The sequence below is a fragment of the Pecten maximus genome, chromosome 15, assembly GCF_902652985.1.
Source record: "Pecten maximus chromosome 15, xPecMax1.1, whole genome shotgun sequence".
NCBI classification, from domain to species: Eukaryota; Metazoa; Mollusca; class Bivalvia; order Pectinida; family Pectinidae; genus Pecten; species Pecten maximus.
This window is the reverse complement of record NC_047029.1, coordinates 28,379,588-28,395,002: the sequence shown is the minus strand read 5'-3', so window position 1 is coordinate 28,395,002 and position 15,415 is coordinate 28,379,588. Positions and strand designations below refer to the sequence as shown.

Below are 15,415 nucleotides of genomic sequence, written 5' to 3'. Positions count from 1 at the left end.
TCTCTAATAACTCGAAGGTGAAGGTCGACAAACATGCTGACTTCCCGTTGTTAAAAAAATTGGCGCATCTGTTAGAGAAGTGTAAAAAGAAATCGCATTTGAACGTGAACATTTTTTGACAAAACTTAAAAACAAAATCAACAAAATGCCAAAAGAACTACAGAAAGAAAGAGCACTACTTTTGGAAAAGGTAACAAATGAAATCTGTTCAAAATAGTAAGACAGAAACAAATATATGATTATGAACATGTGTACTGCATTTCACTGGGCCCTTCTACCGGCCTTTATGATTTTGACATCAGTCACGGATCACCAGCTCATGACAAGAGACAGAAGTTGGTCGATGTTGATTTTGATCGCTGAATTCTTTACTGCTATTGAAAACTTTTGCAAATATATAAGAACAGGGATATTAGTTATTACAGTTTACACGGGGGAAAAAATCACAATTTGATTACATGCTTGTTCTCAAATTATCCTTAGACTAGAGCAAGGGTATACCACTATACTGTACGTAATTTCGCACACCTGACGTTTTTTCCCCCAAGTGGTCGAGGACTGTGCTTTTTGTTCGTGTTGTCTATAAGCTTTTGCCATTTTAAATACATCTTTTCAAATTAAGTTCGTTTTTATACCAAAATTTAACTGATACAACTCTCTTCCAATAAAATAGATACCGGATGATTAAATCTTTTATTTAAAATAATCCCAGTTGTTAATTGGGATATGAATATGCAACTATTAAAAGAAAATATAATTTTAACAGATTATAATCAAAACTGAATAGTCCATACAAATCCAATAAAGTATAACCAATAACAGCGTTGACCTGCAGACACCCCCCACCATTTTCGTTGCCTTGCTTACATTACCTTCGTAGGGAATGGTCATTATTCGAAGCAAAAATGGTGGCAAATTCACACTTTCCAATTTTAAATTATTTTGACTTTTAAAGACTATATTAATCATGCCATTAATTGAGCTTAATATCTAAGTTAAGGATGTTGTTTGTCTACAAATTGTCTGAAAACTATTTTTACCAACAAAATTAAAGAAGTTAGATAGGTGTGTGAAATTACGTTCCTGATCGTCTTCAAACCCAGAAATAAGCACAAGTTAACAACAGCTCCGAGTGTTACGTGTGCGCACATCAGGTTACACACTTGTATGTTACAAAGCATTTGCATATCTAACCATGTGAGGTATTCTTTCTTGATTTGAAATTAATTTCATTTTTTGATGGAAATATATTTAGATACATACAGAAAGTGTACGAAATTACGTACCCCCGGGACCCACTCTAAGTGGCGAATTCAGCTGATGCTCATAATTAGGTGAAAGTATCATATCTCTTAGTTTTCTTACACATTTGAATGTGTGACACTAATATCTCTGAGTTTGATAATTTAATGTAAAAACTTAAAACATGTTCTTGCTAGGAGGTTCCTTTGTTTTATGTGCACTTCCAATTTTAAAATATAGCATTTCAGACTGTTTAGCATGAAACTTGACAAATCTGTAGGTGTTAATACAGGTCCCAGGGGTCGACATTAACTTTTTTCTGCACTTAATAATTGTCCTTTTGGACAAGTAACATTTATATTCACTTGTCCGAATGGAATTATCACTTGTCGTCCCACTTAACATTTTCAATTAAGTTTAATGATGTTTTTCAATGTCTGTGTGTCATGTAGTAAAACGATAACATTGCAATGACAACTATATTACTGATATTTATTGGTGTTTTGTGTAAGTTAAATAATAAAGAAGAAAAAAAACGCTACTGACTGCCTATTTTCAATTTACAGAAACTATAGACAAGTCTTATAAGAATAGAAATAAACTGACTAAAACATGAACATAATTGTAGAAATGCAATAGTGCATAAATATCTGAAATACTATATTCGCTAAATCTTGCAATAAATAGCAAACCTGATAGAATCAGCATCTGTCGCCACTTTAGTCCTTCAAATTCACTTGCAATTTCCTTGTACACTTTTATTCATATTCCCTTTTTTCCAATATGCATATTCAATTCAAAGACACCAATAGGGCTGATTGAATATTTTCGAAAAACATTGAAAGTTTAGTTATTATCTGCATAGTGTTCCGAATTAAACTATTTTCGTTATGAATAAGTCACAATCAACTTTAGTTATGTGGAGTGTACATGTATTCCGTCAGGGCATCAAGTTGACCCTTTCAATTCCAAGAATTAAGTATGATTGTGAGAAGTTAAAAGCATCACCTTCAAGGGTCTACTGGAAGCCATTTACATATGCAATCCAATGTACTTGACACAACCATGTAAACATATATATGCTGCAGCTTGCCAAGACTTGAAAAAAGGAACTGGACTGTGTCGATCATCGGCGACCAGGTAGCTTAGTGGTAGAGTGTCTGTCTAGAGTTTGGAGGGTTTCAGGTTCGAACCCCGGTCTGGCTGCTACAATTTTCTCCTCTCCTGTTACATAATAAATATAGAAAAAATATGAAATAGATAATCTGGCTTCCACTTAGTGTGGGCATGTAGTGAGTGTTAACAAAACATACTGCATTATATGTTAATGGAGCTGTACTGGAAGATAATTAATTACACATAAGTTCTTTGAATTGTTCTTCAATATATAATATAGAATTAAGATTAAGGAATCGTCAGAATTTATAATCAATAATTATCACTTGGAATGTGCTCAAAAATGAAGAAAGGTTTATTGTATTAGGACAGTCTTATAATACAAAACAAATTTCTATCATCGCCACTAGCTCTTTTCAGTTATTGGGTATTTCCGGAGTGTCCTAAACACTTCAAAAAACCTAGATAACTAAACATTGCATAGCTACAACATCCATCTTTATCAAATTGTTTTATGTTTGCAGGTTTCAGACTTTAAAGAAAAATTCAAAACAGATGTAAGTATATATATATCAATTTTTAGGATCATCACTATTTGAACTTACATTGTCTCATAATATGTTTTCCATTACCAGGTATATAGATACACTGTATATATTGATGAATTGTACCGGAGTAATTTGTGTTTATTTTCATGATTTATACTGTTGTTGCACTGTATTCAAATATGTATTTTCATTAATTATTAATTATTTATTAATATCGAAATATAAAGCTGTGTTGAAAAGAGTGAATTCAATCAAAAGAACTGTTTTACAGATAAAATTTGTACATTAATCCAGTGCAAACGGACTTTTAAGGATAAAAATCCCACTTTACCAGAGTATTATCACTGCACACATTGAATGATGATTTCATATGAATGTATATGTCATAAAAACTCATTAATATTGAAATCTGTTACATTTCACAGGGAGACCACCTGGTTCAAGATGTCTTCCCAAATAAAATCATAGAGCTTGAAGAATTGTTTCAGGTTTGTATGTTTGTTGGAATTTAATTGAAAAATGAAATGAAAATAGTAACCGATGCCAGAATTGAAAGTTGAGTTGCAAAATAAGACATCAAACAAATAAATTTTAATGTTTAAAATTTATAGCTTTTTATTATCTGAAAAAGCTCAGAATGATTGTAATTAATATCAACTAAACTGGTTCATATTAAGAGGTAATTTTACCATGTAATGACTGTGTAGTAAGACTTGTATTTGTGAAAGATAACCGATTCCAATCACGATCTCCCCTGCTCTGTTCATTCATTCAACCAATGGGTATATTAAAATTGTTAAGAAATTTCAAACACCATGCTAAAATATGAAATAAATGTAAGTGTACAGGAAATTCTAATAAACCAATAAGAGACTATTAGCAGATCAGATTCAGAAGACTGAAACCTGGGAAATGACAGACTGTTGGATATGTCAATGTGATATGGGGATCAGTGATGTTGTCCAAAGTCGTTAAAATCTGCCACTAATGAGCTGTATTTTAAGGTTGTGTTCTGAGTTCTCATTATGTAATATTTCAATTTCTACTCAAGTTGGACTCAATGAAACTACCAAACTTAATCTGTTTCATTTGCTCATGAATTTGACCAGATTAACACTCATCAGTGCGTATGAATACATGGTTAAAATCCTTCCGCGGAACGATTTCACTTTTTCTACATTGCTGTTATAAACATGGAATAATTATTAAAATTATCAAATTTATAATGTATTCTTGTATTTTATGAAAGACCAGATATGCTAAATTCTTCTATTTTGACAAAATAATGCTTTTTTAAATCCTAAAATTGCGGACTATTTTACTCGATTGACTAAGACATGCACAATCCGGAACTCCTCGGGCTTTTCCGCATTTGGACTTACACATGCTTCGAGACATTAATATCTAGACCAACTTTTTTATTCGAAAAAAAAAAAACAATTGAAATATAAGGATTGAATCTTGATTTGGCCGATTTCATGGGGTCATGAATTGAGTTGCTCTTGAGACAAATTTAATGAATTTGTCTCAAGAGCAACTCAATTCATGACCCCATGAAATCGGCCAAATCAAGATTCAATCCTTAACAATGAATTCTTTCAAAATGCATTTGTTGGTTCTTTTTCAGACGATGTGCTTGTCCAAAGTTTCAGATATGCATTGTGACCTAAATGTTCCTGTGCCCGATCCTGTATTATTTAACAACGACAATGACTCTGGAGAGGTAATGATTTATTCATAGAAGGTCAAGTTCATAGAAACATTCAAGGTCAATGTAATATTATATAGAATTACCTATAAAGTCCACCTACTATGGTTCCAAATGTAGCACAATTCATTATACATGAAACTCTGAATAAAGGCCAGCTGCCTACACAGGCCAATTTTCTCTGTTCCCTTGAGTGGTCTCTATAGACAGGGTTGACTGTATAGCTAAAGGTTTTTTTAAAACAGGTATACAACAATCTTGTAAAATACTTTTTTAGAATGGCATTGAACTACATACAGGAAATCCCCAATTATTGATACCAAAACAATATGTATATGTGCATCAATAAAACTTGTGTTTTCGAAATTGTTTGAAGATATGTACTTATTTAATACTGATATTTCAAATGATATTTAAAACCTTAAGTTTTAAGAACAACCAAATATTGAAAACCCCTAGATTTATTAGTCTGAAATGTGAATTATTGGAAGGCACTCTTTCTCAAATTCCCTGTCTTACCATTGTAAAAGCATGCATTAATCTTTTTCATATTTGCAAGATCGATGAAATATTGTATTAATTTAAAAAAAATATACTTGAAAAAAGTGGTGGATAACTTACATTAATGTTAAAATGTTCTGCTGCTTCAATGATTCTTAAGGGAATTTATCAACTTATCTAAATTACAATTTCTTTTAAATCCAGTTTCATTTTTATAATCTTCCCTTTAGCCACAGTCAAAGAAACGCAAAGCAGATCACACAAACAGTGAAAACAATATCTCAGGTGAGTTGAAAGAGTTAGATATTCTGTTTATAACATAATCGACTTGCTATCCAATGTTTACATTAGCTGTGCAAGTCAGAAATTGATATGAACAATAATGTTATGTCATGAATTGAAAATGGGTGTCATCATTTCATTTTGTTTCCAACATTTCAACCTAAAATATAACTTTTCTGAGCTTGTGATAAAAATTATCGTTAATTTTGTTATCTCTTGAGTATTCCATGGCAAAAATATGAACTGAAGTCGTTAAAATAATCTTACATGGAATGAAAACTCATTTAAATGATAAAAATGAAAAACAAAATAATGTTATATTATATTATCTAATGTTTACTTAATTTCGGTTATGAAAGGAAATAGATTGAATGAGAGAAAAAAAAATGGTATGTTTTGATTCTAGCGTCAATGCCATCCTAAAAGTTCGACAGAGTTAAAATAAAGACAGATTTATTAGTAACTGATCTTACTTTACTTTCTGGTAAGCCTAAACTTTGAAGGCCTGTATCAAAGTCTGCAGTTGCATTCAGATCTATGCCTGGAATGTATATTACTAGCTTGTATTTAAAAATTGACAAATTGGTATGACATGTCAGAATAACTAAATGAAATACTTATTCAGTGTTTGGACTGTTTGAGATAATGTGACATTCAGTGTTTGAATTGTTTGAGATAATGTAACATATTCCTGTTTCAGACACACCTGTGATGAGATAATGTAACATATTCCTGTTTCAGACACACCTGTGATGAGATAATATAACATATTCCTGTTTCAGACACACCTGTGATGAGATAATGTAACATATTCCTGTTTCAGACACACCTGTGATGAGATAATATAACATATTCCTGTTTCAGACACACCTGTGATGAGATAATGTAACATATTCCTGTTTCAGGCACGCCTGTGATGGTGTTACCTAATGGCTTGGTTCCATGTAATAAGAAAATTGTAGTATTGTCAGAAAGGATGAAGCCCCTTATATGGGAACTTATTGACCACGCAAATCTGGTAAGGCTTTGACGATAGTTGGTGATCTGCATTGATATAAGTTACTAATTATCAATTTTAATAAACATTTTCATTATTATATATTATCCTACTGTATTAAGAAATTGTTTTTGATTATAAATATATATATATACATATGTCACATTTGACAAATTAATCAATATGCAGTGTTTTAATAACGTGTCTGCTAATAAGTCAATCCATGTCTGTTTCAGTTCAGTAAAACATTACCTGGTAAAAACGTTTATAAATATTTTAATTGTTCAGCAATAAATCCAACCCTTACATTTCTGTCAAAGTTGATGTGTTGTTCCCCTTCACTCATTACAGGCTACCGTACATACAGTACAGTAGAATTCTACCATTGTTTGTTGCAGGATGAATTATTCCTATAATTAGCTCATTTAGAATAAATTTAATGTAAACTTTGATAACATATTTATCTGGAGTGAGTTAAATTCTTTTTTATATGAATTTTATTTAGGGATGAAGACACTGTATTATAGAGTTTCTATTTTTCTTCTCAAACAAATTCTGGCTCTGTTGCAGTTAAAAATGTGGATAGCATTCTTGATACCTAAGATAGAAGATGGCAACAACTTTGGGGTATCCATCCAGGTAAGTTATGATTATGGTTGAATTATAATGCTGATTGTATCGAATCCTGTCTAGACTGGTAAGATAAACTTAATGGCTAGACTCAATTTTTCTTCTTCATTCATTAGATTGGTAGCTACATTTATTAAATGCAAGAAAATTAATTGCTTTCATCAGATGGGTTTTTGTTTCATGTACTGTACATGTGTTTTTTATATGTTTTTAAAAGAAAAGAAGTATAATATAGTTAACTATTATCCCTTGTGTCAGGAGATTGATTTCAAAAATACTCGTTTGTTTTGACTTGTATACATCTGCAGTCTATTTCCTGGATATTTTGGGACCTTTTGCCACCAGACAGAAATGTGGATTATATTAGCATTAAATTGAAAAATTAAGGGGAAAATGAGACTCACAGATAGCAGATATTTTGTTGTTGCATAAAATATATTGGCATATCTGATTGGATGATTTAGGGTAAAAAACAAACATTTTGAAATTGGGCTTGTGTTTGGACTCAAATATATAAACAGGTAAACACTAAATATCTATGAAGGAAATGACTAAATTTATTTCTAACTTGTATTACTACAACCATACATCTGTGTTAACAGGAGGATACGATGGGAGAAGCCAGACAAGTTGAGAGTGAGGCTGCGTCATACTTAGAACAAGTCTCACGTTACTTCATCACACGGGCCAAACTGGTGTCAAAGGTCGCCAAATACCCACACATCGTAAGTCACCAACACTGTTGATAATTTGTATATTGTGTTGTATGCTCTGTATTCATTTCTATTTCTCTGTCAGAAGATCTTGTTTTATTTAAGTATCACACAAAGAATATAATTCTTGCATAATTCAGTGAAATTTTAATAGAGTTAATCAAAAAGAATGTCAGAACTGAAAGCAGGTCAGATATACTGTATATATAGTAATTTTTCACAAACTTGATAGAATCTTTGAGAAAAATACACCAAATGAACCACCCAGAGAAACGAAACTTGTTGAGGGAAAAGCCAAACAAAAGGTTATCTGGTACAAATCTTAATTACTTATTACTAAACGATTGATAGGAACTTTTATCTTACAAACATTGAAAACTTTAATAGACACAGGGCCTGTTCATTTATGCGGACAAACCAGTTGGTCAGTTTTTAAATGTAATATTTCAAACATATATCTTGACAGACCTGCAAATGTTAATACAGGCCTTGGGAGTCTTTGTCAAGGCTTGTCTGAAAACAATATAAAATCACCAGGTCCGTCTTTATTTCATAAACAAACAACACAAGTTCAACTGGTCCGTCCGTTTGGACCGCAAAAACAAAACCAGCCATGATCTGTTAGCAGTGGTGTAATGTAATGTTCACTTGTAAAGGATTATCTGCCTTTGGCAGTCATTTATGTTTACTACTTAATATCTATATAGTAAAATCTAATAAAATTTATGATTCCAATATGATAAAATACAGTACATTTCTTTGTTATCTTTCTGTGTTTTATTGAAAATTCTTAATAGGTTTAAAAGAAATTAAGAAGGGAGTAGGAAAGGCAGGTATGGTTTTAAGACATGGAGTTATTGACAGTGAAAATGAATTGTTACTTGATAATTTGTTTTCCCTTTACCTTCACCCAGGGCGACTATAGACAAGCGGTAAAGGAACTGGATGAGAAGGGATTCATCAGTCTCCGTCTCATCTGCTGTGAACTGAGAAATCACTATGTGAGTAGTAGTGCTACGAGAGACAATGTGATGAAAATTAAGTTAATAGGAAGTTTATTGTCAAGTTTCACTTAATATCAAATTTTCTTTTAATGTTATTAGCTCACCTATCTAAGGCATGATAACGTTTATCTTGCATTCATCATCTTATATGTAAAAAGAGTATTTAACATTTTCTTGTAGAGGTTCATTTCTTATAAAAAGGATTACTAGAATGGTCTCTTGGCAGTATTAATGACTTTGGGATAGCCCAAATGTCATGATATTTCAAATCTTGTATAACATAATGGGCGGAAACTGAATGTAAATTGTCATGTACTGATAGGACCACCAAAAACATTTTCAGGAACATGAAGTTTCCGACTCTGCATTGTTTACAAAAAACTGTTACACCAAGACTATTCCTGTAGATTAGAAGTAGAATTTACTTTCTGGTACTGACCATTTTCTTCTTTTCAAAAAAGGAAGAAAAAATGGAAGTTTATTTAATTGATATAATATTACAGTATTATAATTTTTCAGGCTAGTCTACATGATCTTGTGTTGAAAAATATGGACAAAATCAAGAAGCCAAGAAATGCAAATGCCCAAAGCTTGTACTAAGATAACATTAAGGAATCTGACGTGTAAACTTCGTGCTGGACATGATATCTCTCGACGGGATATGATATCACAATACAGTTCAATTTGATGTAAGGTACCAACATCTGATCAAACTGTGGTGGAAGATCACTTTATCTACGTGAGATGATTCTGTCGTTCTGAAAATAACATCATTTTGGAAATACATCTAAATTTATCATGCTCTCTGTGTCCTGGAATGTGAAAGAAATTCTTCAGAAGTATGGCCATAAGAATGTTTCATCTTTCTGAAAATCAAACTTGATTTGTTAATGGATTAACCATTCGGTGTAAAAGTCATTGATTGAGAAAGAGATGTCTCAATCTTTTGGATTGAACTGTTTGAATGTTTTGTCACATGTACACTACAGCAGAGGAGAGAATCTGAGGATATGAAGAATTTAGTCATTAATCAAAATGGTATTGGGCTGAATTTAACCGAGATATTTTCTTACCAGATATAATTTTTGAGAATAGAGAAATGTTACCCATTTCGTTGTAATTATTGGACAGCATTCATATATCAACCTTTGGAAAAAAATAGTCTACTCGATCTTCATACGGTTTTTGACTCTGTAAGGGCGCCTGGCCTTATAAAAATCTCATTCCTGGCAGAAGAATGATATAAAATAAGTATACTTGATTTAAATTTTGGACCCAATTTCTCGAAGAAAAAAAATTCAAAATCAAAATGTCAATTTTTCCATTAAGTATCTTTAAGTATCTTTTCTGTAGATATTAAAATTTGATGCACAGATATTTATATATGATATTTCTTCACTTCATCTTGATTTGTAGGTCTCAAGATTTATTGGAACTTATAAATTAAATGGCCTGAGTTTGAACACAAAACAGTAATTTTTATAATTTCAAAATTCTTAGGATTAATTTTTTTGAATTCAAATATCTTTACATGTATTAGAGTCAAAGAATATTTACAAACACTGGTAGAGTGTATATAAAAAGAACAACAAATCAAACATCTTTTCTTCTATAGTTAATTTGTAAGTAAAGATGCACAATAACGAGTTAAACTCAGAATCTTACTTCTGGAGATTTCATTTTTGAATACGCAATTATGTTTTTGTTCTTACTGTAGTATAATGTTGACTGTGTTACACATACCAAGTTACTTATACAAAGAATGAAGTTTTAAAGTTTTAATTTCATTCCATAACGTAATTCCTCAATCTTTGATATTGTGAACAAGATGTGATTGTCTATGAATCATTTTCCTTAATATACAATGTATATACTCTGCAATACAATGATTATAGTGGAAATTTGTGTATACAGTGAATTATCTTGTAACTGCTGTACAGAAGTTCATGTTGTCACCATAAAAAGGAAAATTCCTTCAATACATTCTTTCGTATGAAATAGAAAGTCTCATAGGATCTAGGAGGGTATCATATGTTGTGACCATTTTTTTTTTTAAATTCTTCACTTGTCCATAAAATTCTTCATGCACTGCATGTATCAGTCGCAGAATTTTAAAAAGATAAAGAAAAGAAACAAATTAAATGAAAAAAAAATACACAACAGTAAATTTTATGCTGTGACTGATCACATCTTGATTTCTAAAATGATAATTGATACAAGATTTGCTGAAAGGAGTTGATTCTTATTAATATGACACTAATTCATAATTCTCAGTATCAATCAGGCGTAGAAGATGGAGTGGTGCTTCTTCTTTGTGCCCTGTAATCCATTGTTGTTTTATTGTTACATTATCAAGGTTCCACTAATCTATACATTGTTTTTGATATCTGGTTTTTTTTGGATATCTAGTATATTGGATATATGATTATTTTGGATCTTTTGGATTTAGTTTTTTTTGGATATCTAGTATTTTGGATATCTGGTATCTTGGATATAGGGTTCTTTTGGATATCTAGTCTTCTCAATAACTAAAGATTTTGTCTTTTATAGTTGTTACAAAAATATAAAATTCCAAACAAGTAGAACTTCTCCCATGGGTATAATAGCTGTATACAATATATTGCTGTGTTAACAGAAAATGGTGCTTCTGAGAAGTAATTCTCTGATTTTGTGTACGATAAAAACTTATATTACAATGTGTAACTGTCTTCTAGAAACGAAAAAGATACTGTATTTCATCAGAGGAATAGTCTTTACCACTGTACAATTGTGATTGAAAAAAAAACCTGTATCAGGTAATTTAGAGATTTTCATTATTAGCAAATAACTTAATTGTAAAATCTTATATTTATATTAATATGTACTTTTATTTAAATTATGTACATACATATCATTAACAAGACAGAAGAATGAAATTATTACATCAACAAAAAAAAGTGAAAAAATTCCAGAATTCTAATACTAAAGAAAAACTTGTTGAGTATTGTAACAAATTTGGTAGGTATTCTGTTTTAGTTTTGAAAAAAAATACAGTTCAACATTGTTCATGTTGTAAAAACTTTTCATTTTATCTTTTAAATGATAAAGATTCCACCTGATTCAAGTTACTTTAAGTCGTTGTATTTGTTTCTGATCTGTATCCCAAGCCACACCTGATAGAATATCTTTTTAACACACCTTAAAGTTTTTACAAAGTATTCTAATAGCATTGTACATATACCACATGTAAATTAAACATATTTTGTAAATTCATTGATTTGGTAAATAAGGTAGTGGTGTTTGTGACATAGGATAGGCCATCATCATCAATCTTATCCGATACTGTAGAAAGTTAATATTTTTAAGTGTCAGATTCTGTTTCGACTACTTCCAGGGATACAATTTGTAAAAAAAAAAAAATACTTTGAGAGCAAAAATTCTTATCTCATGCAGCTAATTTACCCTTAAATTTATGCTTGGAAGAAAATCCAATTTCATTCAATGTCTTATTATTAGTTTAAATATCAGTATTGTTTAATTTTTTGTGGATGCTTTCTTAAAAGATTTCATAATTACTCTTCATGCTATTGTTTAGAGACTTTTGAAATCAAAATGAATTTAAAGTAATTCTAGTTCATTGTAGTTTTAGACAAATATATTTCTAGATTTGGTGATTTTCTTGAGAACATGTTACACACTTTGATCTACATCTGTGGCATATTATTTCTTTGTAAAATTGTTGATGAAAGGGGATATTTTTCATTATATGTAAAACTGACTTATAATACAATACATTTGTGTTCACTTGCATTGATATTGAAGAAAACTTAAATTGTTAAGAAAAAGATGAAAACATTATTTTGATTGGTCAGAAAAGTTTGTTTGCATTCTGATTGGTCAATTCTGACTCTGGTTGAAGTTTGAGAAAGTGCTGAATGTGTTATATGGCGTACATGTATGTAAGGTAATGGAAAATAAAAATTACTGTTCTCCTGATGATTGTGTATATTGGTATATACAGGGCCCTGTACGACAGGTGCCTTACAGTAATCACAGTGTCTGTCTATCCATCAGTACTTCGGTTTCCATAGATTATCTCAAAATCCAGTACACCAAACTTTCTTAAACTAAACATGGCATTACACTGCGATGTGCAAAAGGGGATTTAGAAAGTTCCTGAGGTCAAGGTCAATGTCAGCTGTTACTAAAAATAAAAAAGCAAAGCAGTTAAGTTCTGATAAAGAACACAGTTTGACAGAAACCTGTACATGTCTTATTGTCCTGATGCTTTCTTCTTGCTCCTGTTGTGTGCTATAGACACCTGTGAGCAAAACAGCATTTATAAACAATTTAACAAATTGCAATTGGTACATGTCAACAGCATCAAAAGTTGATAAAAGTTACTTCTGTTAAATCGCATGCACCATAGTAGGAATTTATAGGCTGGTTAAATATCAGTTTTAACTTAATTAATGTCTAGAAACATTTCTTTTTTTAGAAAGTTAAACAGTCAGAATGTAGAGTGTTGAAGATCCTACATGACAGTTGGTAAATGTATAAACAATTGCAGATAAAACAGATAAAGGTCACAGTGACCTGTCATTGTCGGGAAATGTATAAACAATTACAGATAAACAAAATAGGTCACAGTGACCTGCGACACTTTCAGGAAGTGTATAAGCAATTACTGATAGAACAAATATAGGTCACAGTGACCTGTGACACTTTCAGGAAGTGTATAAGCAATTACTGATCAAACAGATAAAGGTCACAGTGACCTGTGACACTGTTGGGGAAAAGTATAAACAATTACTGATAGAACAAATATAGGTCACAGTGACCTGCGACACTTTCAGGAAGTGTATAAACAATTACTGATCAAACAGATAAAGGTCACAGTGACCTGTGACACTGTTGGGGAAAAGTATAAACAATTACTGATAGAACAAATATAGGTCACAGTGACCTGTAACACTTTCAGGAAGTGTATAAACAATTACTGATAGAATAAATAAAGGTCGCAGTGACCTGTGTCATTGTCGGGAAATGTATAAACAATTACTGATCAAACAAATAAAGGTCACGGTGACCTGTGTCATTGTCGGGAAATGTATAAGCAATTACAGATAAACAAAATAGGTCACAGTGACCTGTGACACTTTCAGGAAGTGTATAAGCAATTACTGATAGAACAAATATAGGTCACAGTGACCTGTGATACGGTCAGGAGATGTATAAGCAATTACTGATAGAACAAATATAGGTCACATTGACCTGTGACACTGTTGGTGAAAAGTATAAGCAATTAATGACAAAACAAATAAAGGTCATGGTGACCTGTGTCATTGTCGGGAAATGATAAAGGTCACGATAACCTGTGTCATTGTCAGGAAATGTATGAACAATTACTGATAAAACAGATAAAGGTCACAGTGACCTGCGACACTGTTGGGAGATGTATAAACAATTACAGATAAACAAAATAGGTCACAGTGACCTGTGACACTTTCAGGAAGTGTATAAGCAATTACTGATAGAACAAATATAGGTCACAGTGACCTGTGACAGTTGGGAGATGTATAAACAATTACTGATAAAACAAATATAGGTCACAGTGACCTGTGACACTGTTTGGGAAAAGTATAAACAATTACTGATAAAATAAATATAGGTCACAGTGACCTGTGACACTGTTGGGAGATGTATAAACAATTACTGATAAAACAAATGTAGGTCACAGTGACCTGTGACACTGTTGGGGAAATGTATAAACAATTACTGATACAACAAAACTGAACTACAGGTATAAAGTTGCATATTTTCAATTTTATTGCATGACGCAAACAACTTCCAAGACAAAACAAGATAAAATCAACATAAAAATGTTCTTTATGTTTAAACAATCTTTCTTTCATTATTTGTTTACACTGTTTGGCACTTTCATAAAACATAAAACAACAAATTTTACCTTTTGAGTCGAGACATCAATCTCCACCTATACCCAGAGATGTTGTTCCTGACAGTCCACTTGTTATGTCTCAAAAAATGCCAAGAATCCGGCAAAGTTTTAAAAATTGATCTTTTCTTAAATCATTTCCTCTTTCAACATTTCTTTTACAAACTGAATTAAATAAGAGGCCCAATGGTCCTGCATCACTCGCTTGCTTCTAGAGCAACGGTATTGAGAAGTCGTTGAAAGATTTTAGCATATTTGACCCCTGTTAACTTAAATATAAGTCAAGGTCATTCATTTAAACTAACATGGTAGTCCCTTCACCCCAACTTGCCACAGGACCAATATCAAGTCTCTGTACCTCATAGTTATATAGAAGAAATTGTTTAAAGGAAAAGTTGACGCCGAACAGATAGACACACAACGGACACTGCACCACGCCATAAGCTCACATGCCCTTTGGGCTGGAAAGCTAAAAATTACAACTTACATCTCTCATGAACATTTCATTAAGAAGATTTTCACAACAAATTAAATTCAGGGGATTATTTTCCTTGATTTGTCATGATTAGCTTGATTCAAGATGTACATAACGAAATTATTGTAACTTTCAGTCACATAAAACATACTCAAAGTTAAAATGTTTTGGTTTAGTGGCCATTTCTAAAGACTGATTAACTTGAAGTCGATGGACAGGAGAAGTCGATGATCATCCTGTCCATTGCTACCATATTGTACAGAT

At 31.7% G+C, this 15,415-nt stretch overlaps 1 protein-coding gene across 1 annotated transcript; it reads left to right on the top strand.

Moving 5' to 3' along the window:
* The first annotated feature begins 21 nt into the window (after positions 1–21).
* Positions 22–12,716, top strand: LOC117344368 (proteasome activator complex subunit 3-like). Its single transcript, XM_033907117.1, has 10 exons — positions 22–190; positions 2,883–2,915; positions 3,332–3,394; positions 4,534–4,629; positions 5,346–5,400; positions 6,303–6,415; positions 6,965–7,033; positions 7,627–7,749; positions 8,652–8,738; positions 9,261–12,716. Exons 1-10 carry the CDS (start codon positions 146–148, stop codon positions 9,339–9,341), a joined length of 765 nt encoding a protein of 254 aa, XP_033763008.1. The 5' UTR covers positions 22–145; the 3' UTR covers positions 9,342–12,716.
* Positions 12,717–15,415: the final 2,699 nt, after the last annotated feature.